Raw genomic sequence first — 24,540 nt, 5'->3', positions numbered from 1 at the left:
CCTGTACCTGTATTTGTCTGTGCAGGTTGATTTTTGTTTTGCCGATTAATTATTTTTTATAGACCATGTGGAAAATTGTACAACATATCATGGAATGCATAAAACTTAATTTAAGTCTATTTGATAAATTACCTGATTTGACAAGATACACTCATATGCACATAACCCTGTGTTCTACATTTGTAAAGGAAATATGTTTTGCGAATTTTTGGATTAAATCTATCGGCCCATCTGTCTTCTTATGCAATTTTGTCCAGTCTACTCCTCTATTTAGAGAATCTTTTGAAGAACTAAGCACTAAGAACTAGTGTGTTAAGACCTTAACCAATTTTCATCAAGGCAAGATGATTGATATCATTTTTTATTTAATATTTTTTACTTACAAATGTAATCATGCATATATCATGTATATGTGCAATGAATCATTTTTAGCTCACCTGAGCTGAAAGCTCAAGTTAGCTTTTCTGATCACATTTTGTCTGTTGTCCTATCTGTCTGTCTATCCCTCTGTCTGTAAACTTTTCACATTTTCAACATCTTCTCAAGAACTACGGGGTCAATTTCAACCAAACTTGGCACAAATCATCCCTAGGTAAATGGAAATCAAAGTTGTGAAAATCAAGGTCCACACCCTTTTCCATGGGGGAATAAATAGAAATTAAAGAAAAATTTTGAGAAATTTTCAAAAATCTTCTTGTCAAGAACCATTAAGCCAGGAAAGCTGAAACTTGTGTGGAAGCATCCTCAGGTAGTGTAGATTCAAAGTTGTGAAAATCATGACCCCTTGGGGTAGGGTGGGGCCACATTGGGTGGGGTGTTAAAGTTTTACATAGGAATATATTGAGAAATTCTTTAAATATCTTCTTCTCAGAAACTAATCAGCTAGGAAAGCTGAAACTTGTGTGGAAGCATCCCCAGGTAGTGTAGATTTAAAAGTGTGAAAATCATGATCCCTGGAGGTAGGATGGGGCCACAATGGAGGGTCAAAGTTTTACATAGGAATATATAGAGTAAATCTTGAAAAATCTTCTTCTAGTGAAGATTCAAAGTTGTGAATATAATAACACCCCAGGGAGTAAAGGGTTGGACCACAATGGGGGGGGGGGGTCAAAGTTTTACATAGGAATATGTATAGTAAATCTTTAAAAGTCTTCTTCTCACACACCAATTAGCCAAATGATTCTTTATAATTGTTAAGACTTTGGCCCCAGGGCAATTCTTTGGCCTCACAAGAAGGTTCAAAGTTTGATGTAGGTTTATATCCCATACATAAACAATTGTTAAGCTGATTTTATCATACCTATTGTTTCTCAGGTGAGCAATGTGGCCAATGGGCCTCTTCTTAAACTTCTGTTGATACTGAATAAAAACTGACTGCATACAAAGAAAGAAAACAAGTCTATCTATCAAAATTTGCAATTTCATGTCTCTCAATTTAGTTGGGATTCAAATTTAAGATGATGCCAGAACACTTATGTAGTGTATAGGGTAGAGATTCTTAATGCAGGGTGTGGCCAAAATGGTAATTTAGTGATAACGTATATAGAATGTTTGAAAAACATCCACTGACACAATAAAAACTGACTCATATTTAGAAAAAAAAAACCATTGAGCCATCATCTTTAATAATATATTAGTGAGAATGTACTACTAAAAATAACAATTGCATTTATTACCCTTTATCATGAGCAATCAATATCATCTTAGATATTTCAGATTATTGCTACGAATGGTCCGTCATAAATATGACTGCATGGAATGTAAAACAGGATGGAAATCTACTACATACTGTGGAATCATTAGATTTCATGGTGGCTCAATTTTCGTGGAATTCGTGGTTACCTCTCATCCACAAAATAACATCCTCCACGAATTGTTAATTAGGGTAATAAAGTCATGTTTCCTTTTGTAGATATATGAGAATACACGAAATTACATCCCCACGAATCTGTAAAATTTAAGCCATCCACGAAAATTGGCCCCCACGAAATTTAATGATTTCACAGTAGTAGGTTTTTGTGGGAGTAATCTGGCTATAAAAGAGGGGAAAACCTACTATATAGTCAGCTTTCCGTAGGGGAAATACTGCTATCAAGCCATTATTTTGGGGGGGGGGTTGATGGGGGAGACTGCTTTGTTACAACACTTTGAAATATAATGCAAATTGGAAAAAAATTTCAAAGTGAATTAACTTTGGGACCAAGTCACTGCACTTTGGAAAAAACCCAACTTTTTTTCAAAGTGTATTACAGGTCCCAAGTGCAGCATATAGGCCCCTTATAAAAGTTCAAATTGCAGTGAAAGTAAATAACAGAAAAAGAAGTAAAAAGTAGAAAAAATAGTAAACTATATAGAGCAGAAAGTTTCCAACAAATTGTAAAGCAGTGAGATGCATATGCTTTATTTTGTCATCTCTTTGCAAGGGGAAGTTCTAAAATGCTGAAAAATCATAAAAAATGAATGAAATATAAAAGAAGCCAAATTGGAGAAAAACTACAAAATAGGAAATTCTACTTGTCTTGGAATTTTTTTCAGAAAGAGCTGTTTAAGCCCTTTTCTAATAAGTGAATTGAGATATCTATGCTGAATGGAAGCCGAGGGAGTGGCACTCAGAGTTCCAAATACATACATCCCCTGACTATACAGTAACTTGCATTTCCATTTTAAGAAACTGTCAGTGTCCCGAAGAAAAAAAATTATAGTTATTACTCAAAAATGCACATTGTGAATGTTCACATTATTATTTTTTTTTCAAAATGCATTGCCACAATGCGTGATCTTTTATAATTCTTTTGAAATTAATAATTTTCATTTGGTCACAGATTATGGGGAGCCTTCAATGCTGTTATTTTCAACACAATTCTGTTTCTTGCATCAGTGTCCCATTTAAGAGCAGTTTTGTCAGATCCAGGAATTGTTCAACTTCCAACAACAGGACTTGATTTTTCTGATTTACATGCTGGAAAAACCATGCCTAATTTGGTAGGTTTAAAACAATTATTTATTGGAGATTGGTTTTTATTTAGAGCAATTCATCATTTTCCAAAGAAAAATTTAAAAGTTGAATACAAGTAAATAACAACACACTTCATGGAATGAGCAGCGGCAGGCTGCAACTATTGCAAATATACAAATAAATAACTGCACACCTGAAACTCATGGACAACAGGGATGGGATCATTATTACATTCAAAATTAACTAGATGCTGTCATTAGACAGTAATACCCACACCAAGTGTTTGCCCCTAAATAACACTGTTTTGTACAGTAAAACTTGTTGAGTACAAACACAGATATAGCATAATCTTGGAAATAGTGAAGTTTTTTGAGTCCCTGGTAAAATTCTTATGAAATCTTTTCAAAATTTTAGGTCTATAACGAACTCGGATATAATGAATTTATGGATATAGTGAATGGATTTTGAGTCCCATAGAGGTGAATAATAACGAAATTTAACAATTTTTTAAAGAATTTCTTTACAGTGAAACCAATCATGCAGTTTGTACTGCCATTTAACATGATAGTTTGAATGAATTTATTTTCACATAAATTCTTCAATTTACAATTCAATTTTTAAAGGTATCAAAAGAATGTACTTTCATTCTATGCCTCAATTAGTAAATAATAATGTCTGGTTTAAGAAAATATAAATTTAGTGAATTCGCTATGGTTATTAATTATTACAAATTTGTTATCAGGATATAATGAATTATGGATATAACGAAGTAAATCCATCGGTCCCAAGGACTTCGCTACATGTATAACCGAGTTTTACTGTACTAGTTTAAGTGAAATGAAGGCCACATGCAAGTTCCGGCAATATATTAAAAAATTATAATTTCCATAAAGGATGAGATCCCTTCCCATGTGATAATACACATGAGCGGCACTCTATGTACAATTTGGGGTTGAACTGTTTACATGTGAATTTTTAGTTAATCAATAATCATTTCATGTCATAGAAAGTATAATGGTCTATATAATTTTTACAATCAAAATGAAATAATGCCCCTTCCCCCAGCAGTTGTCGGCTTTAAATTTGCTTCTGTGTGCCTACATGTACATCATCGTGTGCTCTGATTAAGAGAATGGGTGAGTGTGAGGGGTCCAGACCCCCCCCCCCCCCCCCCCCCCCATGAAAATTCATTTATATCAATGGTAAAATTACCAAAAATACACCTCAGACCCCAATTGCCCTTACAGTCATGTAAACGCTCTAACCCATTGCGCTTGACTGTTAGGAACATTATTTTGAGGGAAAGTATTATATTTTAATTTTTATACTTTATTGTTTATTTCAATAGGGAGTATACATCACAATATGCAGGTGTCCTGTACCACAGTAAAGCTGAAATGTGTTCTTTACATAGTTATTTACCTAATATAAATAGTGCAAGGGGTTTTTGAAGAATAGGTCTTAAAAATATATGCATGTTACAAATAACTGATCTTTGTCTGAAGTTATGTACACAACACAGGTCTGCAGGTCGCATTAGGGGGTACTTGTTTTACCCTGGGCTCTTCAGTTAGATGGGTTTCACATGGTGTGCATATACTGGTATGTATTTTCCATGTGCAGAAAAGGATAAGTTAACATGCTTAAACGTTTCTTTTGTGATGATCAACTATAAGGGATTCATATTGTGTTCTTATATTAATTGGATTATCATTATGATGTTGACCAATATAGGTAAGCATAATACATGTATAGTCGCACAATATTATGAGACATCGGTATGTACATATAAGTATTACTTTCACTTTCTAAATAAGTGATCTCCCTTTGCCAAGATACTGTATCATTATCTTTTAATATTTAGATAAGCCTAATATCATCATTACCTATCCTATCGCATTTGTACAGTTTCTGTCATTTTGATTGCAAAAGTTATTTTTTTCATTTGAGTATATACACTTACACTATTGAGTTGACCCCATATTGACCCAGTGAATATTTTGTATTGAATTTGTGTATTACATGTAAGTAAGTGTATAGAGACTTAACATGTTTATATGAGTTATAATAGGAAGATAGGGGTCTTTCTTTCTTCATGAATTATAATGCATCAAATACAATTTAAACTACTGCAAAAAATGTTGACGTTTTTGAAACCAGATTTTTTGTAAATATTAATGAAATAAAATGTTGGCACCCCTTAATTATGTAAATTCAACATGTTCAAATTATGATTACACATGATAAGGTAGGCCCACAAAGGGTGGTGAATTTTTAAACTGATACATACGTCTAAGAAAATGTATGAAATTATTTATCTTTAAAGAGCTAATACTGTTTACATATGTGCAAAAACTGCAGGCAATAATATACTGGTGTTATATATAATTTATAATTATAGCAATATATTTTAACCCCAATCCCTTTATAAAATATTGAGTCTTACGTCAGAAAATTATGGTACTCAACTTTGCTAGATATTAGATTTACTGTTCTTAATTATTTAAAGTGTTTTGAGTCAATAGTTCGCCATTGTTGCTCAGGAAAGCGATGTGGCCCATGGGCCTTTTGTTGAAACAGGTTAAAATTTTGAAGCAGGTGCCCTTTGATAGCCAATTCTAAGTTATTATTCTTCCTATAAACTTCATTAAACTTGCTTTGCTTGGATGGTGCATCTTATGAATACTGATGCACCTTGCAAGCTTGAATGTTGAATCTGAGCCATATGTTTCAGATGCTGGAGAAGATTTAGATTTTTTGAGCAGGTTTTTTGAGCAGGTTTTTTGAGCTGATGATAACCTGGTATATCTTAGTTATGACTGGTCTTAACTTCACCAAACTTTCATGGATGGTGCGTGTTACGATGCTTATGCTCTTGACAAGCTAAAATGAATGCTGAATTTGAGATATTGGTTTCGGATTCTGCATGAGTTTAACGAGGCCGGGTCTAATTTGTTCTGCCCTAGATTTTTGAATGAAATTTCTACTGATATAATTATTATTTTAAGATAAAAAAAATATGACATTGACCACACCGTTTGTTTAAGGGGTCATCTCAAAGTTTTTATATCTTTAACATAGGACCCTATGGGATTTAGCTTGAAATGTATCAATTTTGAACATTTTTTAAACTTCTGCCCTAGGGATGTCTTTTTCTGTTCTACATATTAAAGTTATTGCTAAAAGGCATCAAATGGTCAAATAAAAAAACCTTTTACCTCCTGGTTTGTTCCAGGGGTCTTATCAAAGTTATTTTTTGTATGCCCAATTTCTCAGTTTTGTCAGATAATGACTGTTTTTTATTTGACAAAGACGGAAATGGTGATCTTTATAGTATAACCGGGTATTAAAACATTCAGACATATTTAAGTAATAAATAAATATATAACATCACATATTAAGGGTCATTAATATAAAATACATGGTTAATGTCTTAAAATTAATGAATTAATCGATATTTAGGCGGGTTAAGAAAACGTGACAGAGGGCTAGGCTTGTTGAACCCTCATCACGTTTTCAACCTGAGCCCAAATATAGCTTATACCTCCAGATATTTATGTTTATTCCACAATATGATATCAATTTTACCCATCAAACGAGCTATTTTCAACAAATTTCGCTGAATATCTGCAGTTAAAACTATCACGCCATGGCGTCAACAAAGCAAAAAGATGACGTCACAATGCAAATGAAACGCTGCGCGAAAGCGTGCATACTCGTTCTGTACTCGGCCTCGTTAAGTTTTTTAGAGCTGGTTAAAGTTTTTGGAGCAGGTGCCATCTGATGATTATATGGTAGTTATAACTGGTCCTAACTTCAGTAAACTTGCAAGAATGGTGCGCCTTAATATGATACTTAAATTATGCACTTGACAGGCTTGAATGCTGAATCTGAGCCATTGGTTTCGGATGCTGATTGAGGTTAAGGTTTTTGAGCTATGTTACATTATTGTGATCCATTAATTATGTTGTATGATATAATTATTCATATGATACTTAATTGTATATTGGATTATAGGATTTTGTTTTTGTGATCAAATACAATAATGTTTAACATAATACAATACAGTATAGTATTAAATGATACAATATCATGTCCTGATACAATGTCATATCATTATATTATCATATCTTATCATCAAATATTACAGTATTTTATTTTCTCGCATTATCACCAGTGTGAGATCGGTTTGTCCGGTGTGAGACAGCAGTGTGAGATTTTTCTGTCTTACACTGTGTATTACTACGCTGTTTTAAAATGTAAACAAACGTTGTCTGCTGTAGGGAAATGCAAAATAGTGCATTGAGATTATCCATTAAGTAATTGTGTTGCATAATTAATTACAATTTTTCATATTTTAATTGAAAAAACTGTCGTATGCTTTCATTTAACTTGCACTATTTAAAGCACGCGGAGGGATAAACCGAAAGTAATCTTTTGAACGTCATAACAGAAAGTTGTCAAACATCATTTTTTTAAGCTAATATAATGCGAGAAAAATAATCATTCATTATATACTCGTGTGGGATAGTAAAATTCAACCTCGGGGCCAAGATTCACGGTCTAGGACTCGGCAAAGCCTCGTCCTAGACAGTGAATCTTGTCCCCTCGGTGGAATTTCACTATCCCACACTCGTAATAATGAATGATTCTATTAGTATCGTATGACACAATATTGTATACTATTGTAGGATACAATATGGTATCTTATATTTTTGTATAAAATGATAAACATTGTGTCTTACAATACCATATAAGACTAGAACTTTTTTTTCTTCAACAAAAAGTAAGGGCTTTTTGACATCTCCTTTTCCTTTTTATATTTAAAATGTCAGGAAAAATCATATCTAGTTTTGTTTTTGTTTTTTTTTTATTTTTTTATTTACAATGTCTTCAACACCTTGGTATAATTAGTTGCCTAAAGAAGAACTATAAGTAATGCAATGTCAATAGAAAAATAACTTTAGAACTTTAAAGGGACATGGTCATGATTTTGGTCAAAAATTATTTTTTCGATTTTGATGTTTACAATGCTTTAGTAAGGCATTTTTAAAAGGCAGCCAAAATTTGAGTGTCATTTGATGAGTTATAAGCGAGTTACAGAGCTTACAATTCTTTGCTATGTAAACAAAGCGTTTGTTTACATTTTGAACGTTGAAGTGAAAATTCCAGTTTTAGACCTAAAATAAATGTGTTAATCGTTAGGAACTGCTTATTCATGCTTTAAATGAATAATAAGATAGACAAACCAGCTTTAAAAAGATTTTTTTATTGGTGTATTGAACCTATGTAAACAAAAACAGAGCACGAGCCTTGTTTACATGACGAAGAGTTGTGAGCTCCTTATCTTGCTTAAAACTCAACGACTGGCACCCAAATTTCATTTGATCATTAGAAATGCATTTCTAAAGCATTACAAATAATAAAAACAGAAAAATAAAATTTGACCAAAATCGTGACCATGCCCCTTTAAAAGTAAGTAAACTTTTAATTTTTAATGAAATATTTTCCAAAAAACCATGAAAAAATTAGTATTCATTTCTTGGACAAAAAATTTGGTATCTTTAGAGTATTTATGTTCCACATTTTTTAAGCAAAGCGAGATAACTCTTTCAAAAAAAAAAATCAACTTTTAAAAAGTTGTAATATTCATGCCCTTAAAACTCCTATATGGAGTCAAAAAGTGGCCCCTCGGACCATAAATTTTAAATTGTACTCTTTTCTCCAAACTAAAAACCGAAAAGACTTTGAAAATCGGATGAAAAATAAAAAAGTTACAGCTAAAGGGCTGTTTTCAGCTTTGACCCCTATAGATCTCTTTTCTTTCAGAATTTTAATCCCAAAACCTTTTCTGGTCTGTGTATCAGGTCCCTAATTATAGATATATAATATGAAAATATTCAATTAAAAACTGTTTGCGAAAACGTGCCATGTGTAAATTCAGTTTAACATTAAAACTCCCTTTGATGAATTTTTATCAACTTATAAAACTGGAAAACTGGAAGTTCTCAATTGTGACTGTTTAAACATTACCCATTTCTCACTTTAAAAATTTGGTTGTTATTTCAATTTTTACTTTTTTCGTTCCCCCTTACTTCAGAGTTTGAAGCCAATAGCTCAAAAACAGTAGGAGATATAGAAAGAAGTTGTTGCTTACAATTTTGTATATCATAGCATGAAGTATCTAATTCCAAAATTTCTTAGTTAATAATAAAAAAATAAAAAAACATACAAGGTTCCTTTTAATATTTTGTAATTTGCAAGTGTAAACCAGAAATATATACACTGGAAATCCAAAAAGGGACATACAGAGAAATAATGATTGCTACAAGAATTAAACATTAAATTTTTATTTTTGTCTTCTGTTTTTAAAAAATCGCTGACGTAACTTTGTCAAGAATAATAATTATGATAAATCAAGTGATTCAAGTGAGCTTTTCTGATCACCCGTTGTCTGTCGTCTTTCTGTCCTTCTGTAAACTTTTCACATTTTTTACTTCTTCTCGAAAACCGCAGGGTTAAAGAGGTATAGCGCCCTTTCCCATTATTTCGCCTACATCTGTGTTTGGACGGAAAGTACCTGTTACTAAAAATAGGTTCAGGTAGCTAGCTATGGCAATATGATTTTCGAAACCTGGATACATTATAATGGTGCCTGCAACAACTGATTTGTCATAAATTCGGGAAACTCTGTGTATAGCAGTAGTTGATATTCTGAACCATGATAATTTCAAGCAAAGTGCAATGGATCTAGTAAGTGTAAATAGAGTACATGCATGTACAGTGTTAAAGAAGAGAACTGTTTATATTGGGTGTACTCATACTTAGACTGATTTAAACAAGATAATTAAGAAAAAAAAAAGCCAGAAGATTACTTAGATATGTGTAACTTATTTAATCTCTCTATTCTGTTCATGTTTCAATTTAAGTGAAAAAAATTACTACTTAGTGGATTCGATCCAGCGACCACAAAATCAACAAGATCCCTGCGTTACCACTAGGCCACACATCTAACATTTTCAAAAGATGCATTTTCAATATATATGGCTATAAACATGATTGTATTAGAAAAGACACTAATTGAAATATTAGTCTAATTTTCAGTACAAAGACCAGTCACATTAAACCAAAACTAATTCAATGTAAACGTGTACTACAATACCTGTAGAACATAATTTTAATCGGATGTCTTTGGTTTTGAGTGGTTCAAATAGTCAAATATCCAATTTTTTATCGTATACTAACCACTTTCCTTATATATCCCTAACAAAACCTGAATATTTTTATGATGTCGTGTAAGATAATTAAGACTCTTAGAGCATGGTGATTGTGTAATTTGAGTTTCTTTGAATATATAAAAACTAAATTTTGTATAATTTTGAAAATGTCTGATGTTTGCAAAAGGCTATATTTGAGGCCAAATCGTATAATAAGTGCGCTATACATCTTTAACCAAACTTAGTACAAAGCATGCTGATGAAAGGTGATTCAAAATTGTTAAAATAAAGGACACGACCCTATTTAAAAGGGAGATAATTGCAAAACTCTGAAAATTGGGTGGGTGTCTTAAAAAACTTTGAGTGTCGAATTTAATAAGCAAAATACCAAGCTCACAATTCTTTGTTATGTAAACAAAGCTCAGGTCATGTTTTGTTTACATTTTGAGATTTGAAAAAAAAAATTCCAGATTTAAATCTAACATAAATATGACAAATTCTAAGAACTGTTTTATATGTTGAAAACAAATTAGCATATATAGGAAAAACCAGCTTGAAAAAGAACTTTTACCTGTATATTTACTTCTTTAAATATTTTGCATTATAGAAAGATGGCTGGAGCGTTTGCATGAAATGTGAAGCATATAGACCACCAAGGGCACATCACTGTCGAATCTGCAGAAGATGTGTCAAAAAAATGGACCATCATTGTCCATGGTAGGTAGCAATGATAGTCCTTAATTGTTATTTGTGTTTATATTTTTAGAAACTTTATATTTATGTTTGAAAATCTATTTGATAGGATAAATAACTGTGTTGGAGAACTTAACCAGAAGTATTTTGTCCAGTTTTTATTCTACATTGGTAAGTTTACTTATTATTAGATACATTAGGTAGTCATTGTTGGTGATTTACTCTTCGTTTAAAATTGTTTAATACTGGACAGAAAGATAACAGGTGTGGTGGGTTCTAATGCTGCATATATTCTGACTAAACTTTCACACAGATTAATACTTTCCCATGCATTCTAATATTCATAATGTGTACATATATTGGTCTCAGCTCCATTACCATAAACATACAACAAGCGCTAATTGCTAGCTGGCTGATTCACTTATAGATAAGGATGTAAGTAATGGATTCTAATGGACATTATAACATCCCTCCTTTCCTTGGAATTTTAATTGTGATTATTTACTGTTTGTTTATTAAAGTCACTTATGAAAATTATCACTGTTATTAACATTGTCTAAAGTATATAGAAATGTTCCTTTTGTTTAAAAGATGTTATCAGTCACTCACAACATTCATACATATCTAATTAATACAAAATGGATTTAAAACTGAACTACATGGAACAAGCCAGCTGATTATTATGCATCTCAACATGACTTGTTATCTTTCGATTTGAAACATAATCATCTACCTGTATATATTTTGGATGATTTGTTTTCTACCTTAAATTATAGCGTGGAGTCAACGGTATCAAAATTCTTTGTTAGTTTCTGGGTTGTTAATATCTATGTTATAGCATTTATCAGATTGGTCAATAATTAATTCTGCTGGTTTTATTTTTCTAAATGCACTGGAGTTTCTTAGTTTTGTTTTTGTTAGATGCCATTTTCATGGATCCCTTTTGAGCTCACCGAGACGAAGTTAGGGGGGGCTTATGCTATACCCCTTGCGTCGATGTCGGTGTCTGGACCTGGTTAAGGTTTTTGTTGCAGGTCCTGTATCAAACTTATTACTTGTCCTTGATAATCTTCACCAAACTTGCATGGATGATGCATCTGGACCTACTTATGGACTTGAAAGAATTGGATGCTGAATCTGGGCCATTAATTTGAGATGCTGGAGGAGGTTAAGATTTTTAAGCCGGTTAAAGTTTTTGGTGCAGGTACCCTTTGATAGCTAATTCTATGTTACTAATGGTGCTAACTTCACCAAACTTGTAAATTTTATAGAGCAGGGCCCTTTGATGATTTTATCTTAGTTACATGTATACTGGTCCTAACTTCACCAAACTTGCATGGATGGTGCGTCTTATAATATTGATGCACATGACAGGCTTGAATGCTGAATCTGAGCCATAGGTTTCAGATGCTGGATGAAGTTTAGTTTTTTGGAATGGGTCACATGTCTATAAAGTAGATAATAGAAGTTTTTCAAACTTGCATACTTGATTTAACTATAATAATGTAAATGAATTGCAGAGCTATCTTCTGATGCAATGCCTGATCTCCATTATCAAGGATGCTAATAAAAAACCTCCTACCTTGCGCAATAATAGAAAGGTTTGTTGTGAAATGATATAACATGATTTCTGTGCAGTTAAAAGCATTGCACATTGTGTCATTTGTTTTGTACTGTGTACAATCTCCTTTGTTGCAACTACATGTACATGCTTTCGCTTTTATCAAAATAATCTGATGTTTATCTCCTGGGCAGTTGCAGCACATGCACGAATAAATACCTTTTTAGTTTTTCCATTAAGGGGGGGGGGGGTCAGAGTTATAATTGTGTTTGCCAGGGTAGGGTGAGGGTTGTGGGTCAGAAGTTTATTTTTTTGTTATTTTACTATATACAGTAAAACGTGTTGAATGTGGATGTTGTGCATTTCAGCATGTTGTCCAGTCTGGCAAAATTATTCAGTCCCTTGACGTTTTCTTATCATTTAATTATGCCGTCGAGCTTAATTGCTTGGCAGTCTTTTAACGATCGTCTTGATTGAAATTTCTTCAATTTTTGCAACCATAATGAGTTATTGTATCATAAATGCATCACTTCCTATTTTATAAGGAAATATATTGATTTTTGTTTTTAAAGCATCACAAAACATAAACATAACTTTTTTGCTGACCGAGACAAAGTCAGGGGGAGCTTATACCCTTGGTGTCGGCGTGCGGACCTGGTTCAAGTTTTCGTTGCAGGTCCTGTTTCTAAGTTATTACTTGTCCTATCTTTACCAAACGTGCATGATGCATTTGGACCTAGTTATGGACTTAAAAGACTTGGATGATGAATCCTGAATTTAGATGCTGGAGGAGGTTAAGGTTTTTGGAGCAGGTGCCCTTTGATAGCAATATCTAAGTTACTACTGGTCCTAACTTCACCAAACTTGCATGGAAGTTGTGTCTTATGATACTGATGCACCAGACAGGCTTGAATGCTGGATCTGAGCCATATGTTTCGGATGCTGGAGGAGGTTAAGGTTTTTGGAGCTGGTTAAAGTTTTTGGAGCAGGTGCCCTCTGATGAATATATCTTACTTATTACTGGTCCTTTTGTCACCAAACTTGCATGGATGTTGTCTTATGATACTGATGCAGTAGACAAGTTTTAATGAATAAATGATTAATCCGAGCCATAGGTTTCAGATGCTGGAAGAGATTACGGTTGTTAGACCTGATTTAAGTTTTTGAAACAGGTGCCCTCTGAATAATATATCTTTGTTATTACTGATCCTTACTTCACTAAACTTGCATGGATGATGAGTTTTATGATACTGATGCACCCGACAGGCTTGAATGCTGAATCTGAGCCATAGGTTTCAAATGCGGGGTGAGGTTTAGTTTTTTGGAACATCACATGTTTTATATATGATAGCTTGCATAGTTGATTAAACTATAATATAAATGATTCGTAGAGATAGCTTCAGATGCAGAGCCTGATCTCCATTATCAAGGATGCAAACAAAAAATCGCCTACCTCACTCAAACCTGCTTAATAGTTGTGTTGTATTGTTGTAAAGTATTATGATATGATACACTATTGTTTGATATGATACAATATTATTTCATATGTTATATTGTTAAAAGTTATAAGTTATGATGTGATATTGTATCAATTTTTTAATGATATGATATTGTTTCATGACATTGTTATCATATGTACAGTATTGTAAAATTATATACAGTGTTGTATAATATTGTATTGTATTATTAATGTATCATATGATACGATATTGTATATTATATAATATCTAATCATACAGTATTGTATAATATGATATTGGTTCATATAATATATTATTATATCACATGAAATTGTATAATATGATATTGTAATATGTAATATTGTATCATATGATACCATATGTATAATATGATATTGTATTATGTAATATTTTATTAATATAAAGTGATATTCTATCCTATGATATGATACAATGTTGTTTCAAATTATTTTGTATTAAATGATACAATATAATATTATGTATCAAATATGATACTGTATCATACAATACAATATCATACTTTATTATACAATGTGATAACATGGTGTACAATATTATGATGTATTATGTGATATGATTTTGTATCATATAATACTATATTGTATCAAATATTATGTTTTATCATATGATATTGTATTTTGTGATCAAATACAATACAATGTGTTACAATATCATATTTTGTGATCAAATACAATACAATGTGTTACAAAATCATATCTCATCATTATTTATTATGGTATTTTATTGTATTATAAATTATGATAGATATTGTAAGTGTGATAGGATGCAATATTGTATTTTACATTTATGTTTTGATAAACATTTTATCTTATAATACCATATGAAATGAACATATGATTATCATACAATGTTTTAACAGATGATATACGATATATTGTCTAAACAGTATCCATGAATATCCAAGATCATAAAGTATGATTTTCATATAATATGATAAAGATAGTCTCATAAAAGTGATGCCTCATAAAGGTGATGCCTCGTTTGGTGAGCTTTGTAATCTGTGAATACCTATGTTTTATTCTAATATTATTTGATATACCACTGTTAGTACAGAAATTCAAATTAATGATATCTTTATAAAAGAAAATGTCAGCTCGACGCCTTTGTGGCTGTTCCGGCCTTTGATTATTATAATTAGGGACAACACACTGCTAATGTGTTGTATCCTCATATTCAAATTATGAACCTGTGAAAATTGTTCAAAGACTGTTTCAAGCAGAAAGAAAATACAGTCGTTTGACCAGTTTGGAATAGTTCATAAGTTAAATAGAAAATAATTAATGAAATTAAAGATGGATAAAAAAAATAATATCTTTAGTTTAAACACTTATCAATGCTTGTTTAAATTCTGCAATGGTTTCATTTTTGTGGTCATGCATGTATTCGATATCGGTCTTAGATAAGTCGACTAACTTTCGTTTTGCAATAAATCCAAGTCATTGCAATGCTTATATGCCTATAAAATCGTTTGTCAGTGCCTTAAATTTCTATTTGTAACAATATTTCTTTTATTAAAAGTAAGTCTGGTATGTATTCTGACATACTCTAAAAGTATGCAGGATATAAAATTAAAAAAAAATGCAAGAAGATGCAGAATTTTATGGAGCTGTCATTTTATGAGTTTCGAATACCCCAATTTATTTTCCTCTGTTTAAGGATTAACTGAAAGAATGAATTAAAACAAATACTTCTGAATATCATTAATGTCTTATTAAGTCTTAAGTAAATCATATTGTACCACAATACTGATAAGTGGAGGCGCTGCGACTGTATTCCGACAGGATGTTTCAAACTACCGTAATATCTCGTGTATAATACGCACTCATGTATAATACGCACCCCCCAAAGTTGACAAAAAAATGGTGAAAAAACAGTCCTATGTATAACACGCACCCAAAAAATGGCAGAATCAACGGCCGCCATTTCCTCCAAAACTATCAATGTTTCATGATAATTTTATAAACCATGCACAATTTCTTTAATTTTGTGATCGGAACATAGCACAGACGATGAAAATCGACGGCCACCTTTTTCCCAAATAACTATGGATGTTTGAAGATAATTTTATAACCCAAGCGTAATTACTGTAATTTCGTGATCGGAACATGGCCCAAGCGACATTCGAGTCAAAGTTCTTACAATTTTACTTAAAAAGGACGGCATGATTTACATGGGCGGTATCAAATATCATTTGACACTTCGTTAAGTGTTTCTTATACAACATCGGAGAAGTTGAAGATCATCATATGTAGAGAAGAACGGCAACCGAGCTTAAAAGTAAAAATGTTTGCAGATATAAACCAAAACAACATCAAAAGAAATGATTTAATTGATTACGTAAAGTCAAACCCTTTGATTGTTGTTTAAATAGACATTGTGAAGAAACGTATGTATGTCGTATATCGTCATTATCAAGTCTTACAAATGATCGATGTAATTTTAGCAGTGGCTATGTAAAGCAATAAAATTTAACTGCATAACTTGACACAAAGTAATTAAGTTTAATAAAATCAGAATAATTGCTTATCTACATGCACTTGAAACACCCTGTAAAGTCCGACATGAGACAGGTGCATGCTTTTGACATCGGAAATTGTTAAACAAACATTGACCACGCGCCGAGTCAACAGGTGGCTGCTTACGTAATGGCGAATACACTGGCAATATTTAAACTTGTTTAATGCAAGAAATAGTGTTAATAGAAGATAATATATTTCAATACATGGAAAAAAACTAAGAATAAGGTATTTCTGATGCAGTAAATTTAGTATACACTCATACAACTTGCATAACACGCTATATCGGCAGTCACTTCTCCCGTGGTTTCTAGAATCACGGCTTGAAAAAATGGGGTAAAATTTTTGTCCTATGTACAACACGCACCCCCCACTTTTGATCAAATTTTGGCTGAAAAAAAGTGCGTGTTATACACGCGACATTACGGTAGTCTAAATTACAATCGCAACTCGCAGGCTCAGAAAAACACCATGAATGTATTAACATTACTGGATGTTAAAATTTTATACAAAAAGTAGTTGTTTCCCATTAAAATACAATATAGTATCAGCTTAACAGCCATGTGTGCCGCAGGGACGTATATACTAACGGGATGGGCAACTCTCACCAGTCTAGCCGAAATCACGCGGTAGGTGACTTCGTAGGTCATTTTTAACTTCATATATCTATGATGTTAACAAATATCACTGGTGCCGCTTCTGTGGTATGTTTTTGGGTATTTCATTGACTTTCATGAAGTCTTGCTCACATCTTAAATTTTTTATCTGCAGTCGATTTAAATGGTTTCAGCTGTGCTATTCGTAACTCATCAGGTTCTTCGCAACTGGTAAAATGGCTTCCCACTTAGTGCTCATGTGTATTACATGATGGGATCTTGTCCTTCATGAAAATTATAATTTTTAAAATTAGTACCAGAAATTGCATGCGCCTTCTTTTTGACTAAAACTGGTACAAGAGAGTGTTATTAAACTCAAACACCTGGTGCAGGTATTACCGTTTAATGACAGCTTCTAGTTCTTTTGTTGAGGACAAAAATGTTCTGTATGTTGATAAATTGAAGAAAGAAATATAATGAAATAATGTTACGTTCACCCTTTGCCAGCTACAATTTGCTACTAGCTGACTTAGAAATATCGATGGCAATCATTCAATACATTTCATCAAATGACTTGCATCGTAAATCTTATTCAAGGCGAAACAATGCACTTCAGTAAGGTTCGCATACATTGTATATGTGGAATTGGATCAGACTTTGGCATAGTAGACCTTAGTACTTTGGCTTCAGTAGTTTTCTGGATTGAACCATTGGAACAGATGCAACTAACCATAGAACTTGCAGACCATAATACTTTAGCATGATCTTTTGCATATGGCGTAACCATTGGACCTTGGAGTCCTCACTTTAAACTATTAAAATAATATTTCACGTCTTAATACAATATTATGCATATTTAAGAGACCAATCAAATTAATAATTTACTTTTTTGCATATTCTTTTTAGGTTTATCAAGTGTTTATGCAACAACGCTAGTGATAGCAACTTGGATTGTTGATCCAGGAATCGGAGACAAACATTCTAGATTGTAAGTATATGCAGTTGATCTATACAGCTAAATTGTTTGTTCGTCTTAAGGTAAAGTCTGTCCCAAAATAATTGGACGATCTTTAATAAAAATACACATACATGTGAAAGAAGTGCAATTCAAATCAATGAAAGGGACAATTTCCAAGATAACTTCATTCACACATTATCATTTTTCCTTCGTAAAAAAATCATGGGAACAAAAACAGATTTCCTACGGAGATTAATAATGGGGAATGTTGACATCTTTTCTCCATTCGGAAGTCACTTGGAATACCTCGCACAATTTTTCAACGTCATCATCTGGGCACTTTCATCTCTTTAGCAATGGAAAATCCCCGTCGACTTTATTTTTAGCGATATATTAAAATCTGTCGAGTTAGATGGGACCTTTCAAAGGGGGCAGTCTTGGGATTTTTTCATACTCTTGAATGAACATCGTCTGAACCAAGAGGTATTTATAATTACAGAATAATTTAAGAAATTATGCAGCAAAATATCTTGAGACAGGCTATAGTCCCTTAATCTTATTTTATTTTAAACCCTTTTTAGCTCACCAAACAAAATCAGGGAAAGCTAATGCTATATCTTGGTGTTGACGGTGGCGTTGGCATCCGGTTATAGTTTTTGGAGCAGGTTCTGTAACTTTTACTGGTCCTAAATTCACCAGACTTGCACGGATTGTGCATCTGGGCATACTTATGACTAAACAGACTTGGATGCTGAATCTGAGCCTTAAAATTTTAGATACTGAAGGAAGTAAAGGTTTTTGGAGCAGCTACATGTACATGTAGGTAATTTTTGATCCTAATATCTAAGTTATCGCCAGTTTTTTTTTTCACCAAACTCCTACATATAGAGCGGCTTTTGTAGCAAGTATAAGGGCTACATGCTGTATTATGCATTTCTTGCCACCAAAATCAAAGTTCTTTAGAAATCTTAAAAAATATGGTTTGAAATAGTGGAAATAATATTGAAAACAAAATATACTCTAGATGTAGAAAACATTAAGGTGTTTTTAATTTCACTATGTTCACGGTCAGACAGTTTTCCGGGAACATTAAGACACCGTGAATATTGAGCTGTGCATTCACTATCTCCATGTAGGCCGCCATTACAGATGCATGTGTGCTTGAGCGGGGCATGGTTGTACAGGAGTCTTTGCCCTAAGGAGATGTCCGAGATAATAAGTGACAATTAGCACCCGTGTTCTCAATGGCTTCGATAGGGCTGCAGAGATAAAGGTGAAATGAATCTTCCGTTATAAACAGGGAAAATGCAAATATTTTCATTTTTTTGCAAAATTGCGGGAAGTTTAGCCACTTTTTGTGACGTCACAGATGAACAGTTATTAGACAATGATGACTTATGTCAAGATTAATTAATAGACATCATTTATTACGTGTAATATAAATGTGGGTAGATATTTGACAATATCAAATATAATGGCAGTCCTTTTTTGAGCAGGTGCTCTTTCATGACCAGTCTGTTATTATTGGCTCTATTTTTACTAAACTTAGATGGATGAGGCATCATTTGATATTGATGTACTTGACAGGCGTAGATGCTTAATATAAGTGAAAGGTTTTGGATGCTGGAGGAGGTTATGGTTTTTGAAACAGGTTTAGTTATTAAAGCAGGTCACATATCTATCTAAGATTTAAGATCCCTACTTATTCAAATTAAAAATCACAGAGCTAGTTTCAATTACGGAGAGTGATCTTGATTATCCTGATCAATACCTAATCAGATCTATAAGATTTTTGAACAACTCAATTTGTGTAAGAGTCTTGGAGCTGTATACATAATGAAGTAAATGCTGGTAATACCCTATTTAGATGTTTACATTAATATATCGATTGATATGTAATAAAGGAATTAGGTATTGAGACATAAGACAAGTCCAATGTTTTCTTTCAGAAACAATACACTTTCCTCAGTAAAAGTCAGAAAAAAGAACGCAAAGTCACTTGTAAATATTTGGTAGCAATTGATGTATTAAATGATGTATAAATGATATGTATATTAAAATTATTTGTTCATGAAATATACTAATCTCAGCGAAATTCATCAAGACTGAAAATTTTTGACAGACGTCTCTTCCAAAAAGAAAGCTTCGGAAGAGAGGTCTGTAAAAAAATTTCAGTCTCGAGGAATTTCACTGAGATTAAACTACAACCAAAAGTAATTTTATACGAACTACTTTCACTTCGTAAACAACATGAATGGTGCTCTGACTGCTGTTTTATATCTACCCCTGACCTTTTGGACCCATGTCATTTGGACCCATGTGATTTTTAAATCAAATTGATAATAAGAGAAAGAGTGTTTTCAGCAGTATACAATATATAGCATTAAATACAATCATAATTTTGATATACTAATAATGTAATTTTTAAATAGAGAAAAAAAAATCCAATTTTTTTTAACTCCTAACTTAGGATATCTCTAAACTTAGATTTTTAACGAACATTCAAAACTTTTTAAGAATTAGGTGAGTCAATTGGTAATGAATTGTAATTTAATTAATTATGTGTTAAAAACATTCTGGAAAAAAAAGCACACTTCATTTTGATATTTTTATTATTTTGGTAGACTGCATAAAATCCATATTAAATTTTATTTTTGTTAAATTGACCGCCAAATCTCCAACCAAAACAAAAGGAAAATTTGATTTCATGTTAAGTAAATACATTACTTTGTAAAAACGAAGGGCCATGCTCTTTTTCAAGGGTAGTAAATAAGGATTTATTGAAAATTTCTTGATAATTTTTGCTCACCTGAGCTTTTCTGATCACTATTTGTCCGGCATCTGTCTGTCCGTCCAAATGTTAACTTTTTACATTTTCAACTTCTTCTCCAGAACCACAAGGTTCTGATTTCAACCAAACTTCACACAAAGCATCCTTAGGTAAAGGTAATTAAATTTTGTTAGAATGGAGGACCATGCCCTCTTTCAAAGGGAGATAATTAAAAATTATTTAAAATTTGTAGGTATCTTTAAAAAATGTTCTTCTCAAAAAATAGTTGGCCAGAAAAGCTGTAACTTGTGTGAAAGCATCCTTAGGTCAGTGTAGATTTAAGTTTATTCAAATAATGATCCCCTGGGGTAGAGTGAGGCCACAATCGGGGGGGGGGGGGGGGGGGGGGGGGTAAGGGGGAGGAGGAGCGGTGGAATTTATACATAGAAATATATAGAGAAAAATTATTTAAAATCTTCTCAAAAACCAATTGGCCAGAATGGATTTAACTTGTGTGTTAGCATCCTTAGGTAGTGTAGATTCAAGTTTGTTCAACCCATGATCCTTGGGGGTAGGGTGGGGCCAAAATAGGGGTTGAATTTTTACATAGAAATATGTAGAGTATATAGAGAAAAATCTTTGAAAAGACTTTGTCCATTTTTAGCTCACCTGAGCTGAAAGCTCAAGTGACAGCTATTCTGATCACATTTTGTACGTCGTCCATGTGTCCATCTGTCTTTGACCGTCTGTAAACTTTTTACATTTTGAACTTCTCTAAAACAGCTTGGCCAATTTCAACCAAATTGGGCACAAAGCATTCTTATGGGAAGGCAAATATAAATTGCAGAAATGAAAGACCAATCTTTATTCAAAGCAGAGAAAAGCTTGAAACTGTAGCAAAAGGGGTTGCATTTTTAAAAATCTTCCTCTCAAGAACTACTGAGTCAAATTCAACGTAATTTAGCATATATAATCCTTATGGAAGGGAAAATATAAATTGCAAAAATCAAGGGCTAATTCTGTTTCAGATCTGAGTTATTACAAAAATAATAATAAAGAAAAGGCATGTTTCCATCAGTTTATAACTTCAAGTTCGGTATTCCATACGGACTCAAGTGAAGTCGTACATGTGCAAACCAACTCGTACCCAAACAGACTAATAATCCATTGGTCCGGTCGTAAACAACGATACTTGGGATGTAAATGTTAAATATAATCTGTTAAGGTTAGGTTTTGATATAATTACAAAAATTAAGAAAATATGAGATAAAAGAATTTGTTTTCCCTCGTACTGAAATGTCACATTTTCATTGGATTAAACATGGCACGTGATTGCCTCATATATCTTTATGTAGGTTCTTTGAGGATTAATATTAGGCAATATGGCCGTCATTAGCTGCCGCCTCACCTACTCATCTCGATATTTCATATTATTTAACACAGAATTCGTGTTCAGTAAGTCATTGAAATATTTAGAGTAGTGGCCATTTGGAATTATTTTTAAATTAGAGTAGTTGCCCTTTGAATATTGACGTCACATTGTGTCTGGCAGCGTATAAATTTGCTTAAATCTCTGCAAGGTGTAAAATTAATGACCGTAAAAATTTGTTAATGTGGTCATCCATAGTTTTTGAGATTTGGGGCCCTAAAATATACAGTATTATTATAATTGGATTTTAAACATCGGGCTCGGAAACAACAAAGGTCCCTACCCTGGGAGCAAAAATTTTCAAGGTCATCTACTAGTGGTATACCACTACCATTGTGAAAATATGGTTAAGTGGTCATCTCTAGAATTTGAGATTAGGGTCCCCACTTACAGAAAACTATTCAATCATTATAATGGGTTTTAAACATCGGGCCCTGAAATATGGAGGGCCTCTACCCTAAGGGCTGAAATTTCCAGAGTCATCTACAAGTGGTAAACCACTGCCACTGTGAAAATATAGTGAAATTGTCATCTCTAGTTAGCTCACCTGAGCTGAAAGCTCAAGTGAGCTATTCTGATCACATTTTGTCTGTCGTCCGTCTGTCCGTAAACTTTTCACATTTTCAACATCTTCTCAAGAACTACTGGGCCAATTTCAACCAAACTTGGCACAAATTATCCTTAGGCAAAGGGGATTCAAAGTTGTGAAAATTAAGGGCCACGCTCGTTTTCAAATAGAGATAATTAGAAATTAATGAAAATTTCGAGAATTTTCAAAAATCTTCTTCTCAAGAACCAGAAAGCCAGGAAAGCTGAAACTTGTGTGGAAGCATCCTCAGGTAGTGTACATTCAAAGTTGTGAAATTCATGACCCCCGGGGGTAGGGTGGGGCCACAATGGGGGGTCAAAGTTTTACATATGAATATATAGAGTAAATCTTTAAAATTCTTCTTCTCACAAACTAATCAGCCAGGAAAGCTGAAACTTGTGTGGAAGCATCTTCAGGTAGTGTAGATTCAAAGTTGTGAAAATCATGATCCCTGGGGGTAGGGTGGGGCCACAATGGGGGGTCGAAGTTTTACATAGGAATATATAGAGTAAATATTTAAAAATCTTCTTCTCAGAAACTAATCAGCCAGGAAAGCTGAAACTTGTGTGGAAGCATCCTCAGGTAGTGTAGATTCAAAGTTGTGAAAATCATGACCCCTGGATGTAGGGTGCGGCCACAATGGGGGGCCGAAGTTTACATAGGAATACATAGAGTAAATCTTTAAAAATCTTCTTCTCAGAAACTAATCAGCCAGGAAAGCTGAGACTTGTGTGGAAGCATTCTCAGGTAATGTAGATTCAAAGTTGTGAAAATCATGACCCCCAGGAGTAGGGTGGGGCCGCAATGGGGGTCGATGTTTTACATAGGAATATATAGAGTAAATCTTTAAAATTCTTCTTCTCACAAACTAATCAGCCAGGAAAGCTGAAACTTGTGTGGAAGTATCCTCAGGTAGTGTAGATTCAAAGTTGTGAAAATCATGACCCCCGGTGGTAGGGTGGGGCCACAATGGGGTGGTCGAAGTTTTACATAGGATTATATAGAGTAAATATTTAAAAATCTTCTTCTCAGAAACTAATCAGCCAGGAAAGCTGAAACTTGTGTGGAAGCATCCTCAGGCAGTGTAGATTCAAAGTTGTGAAAATCATGATCCCTGGGGGTAGGGTGAGGCCACATTGGGGGGGTGTTGAAGTTTTACATAGAAATATATAGAGTTAATCTTTAAAAATCTTCTTCTCAGAAACTAATCAGCCAGGAAAGCTGAGACTTGTGTGGAAGCATCCTCAGGTATTGTAGATTCAAAGTTGTGAAAATCATGACCCCCAGGGGTAGGATGGGGCCACAATGGGGGGGGGGGGGGTCGAAGTTTACATAGGAATATACAGAGTAAATTTTTGAAAATCTTCTTCTCAGAAACTAATCAGCCAGGAAAGCTGAAACTTGTGTTGAAGCATCCTCAGGTAGTGTAGATTCAAAGTTGTGAAAATCATGATCCCTGGGGGTAGGGTGAGGCCACATTGGGGGGGGGGGTGTTGAAGTTTTACATAGAAATATATAGAGTTAATCTTTAAAAATCTTCTTCTCAGAAACTAATCAGCCAGGAAAGCTGAGACTTGTGTGGAAGCATCCTCAGGTAGTGTAGATTCAGAGTTGTGAAAATCATGACCCCCAGGGGAAGGATGGGGCCACAATGGGGGGGTCGAAGTTTTACATAGGAATATACAGAGTAAATTTTTGAAAATCTTCTTCTCAGAAACTAATCAGCCAGGAAAGCTGAAACTTGTGTGGAAGT

The 24,540-nt window shown here is 33.3% G+C and overlaps 1 protein-coding gene across 3 annotated transcripts in view; it reads left to right on the top strand.

The window, feature by feature from the left end:
- Window positions 1-24,540, top strand: part of LOC128191970 (palmitoyltransferase ZDHHC3-A-like) — an 81,083-nt gene that overhangs the window by 24,857 nt on the left and 31,686 nt on the right. For 2 of the 3 annotated variants that reach the window (XM_052864363.1, XM_052864365.1), the window contains 4 exons: window positions 2,823-2,982; window positions 10,781-10,890; window positions 10,976-11,037; window positions 17,948-18,029. In XM_052864363.1, the coding sequence (XP_052720323.1) occupies window positions 2,823-2,982; window positions 10,781-10,890; window positions 10,976-11,037; window positions 17,948-18,029 (414 nt within the window). Of the gene's footprint in view, window positions 1-2,342; window positions 2,646-2,822; window positions 2,983-10,780; window positions 10,891-10,975; window positions 11,038-17,947; window positions 18,030-24,540 lie in introns of those variants that run through there. The other variant, XM_052864364.1, reaches the window with a different exon arrangement.

The sequence above is a fragment of the Crassostrea angulata genome, chromosome 7 (genome assembly GCF_025612915.1).
Source record: "Crassostrea angulata isolate pt1a10 chromosome 7, ASM2561291v2, whole genome shotgun sequence".
Taxonomy (NCBI): Eukaryota; Metazoa; Mollusca; class Bivalvia; order Ostreida; family Ostreidae; genus Magallana; species Magallana angulata.
The sequence above is the reverse complement of the archived record's forward strand: the minus strand, read 5'-3'. Positions and strand labels throughout refer to the sequence as shown.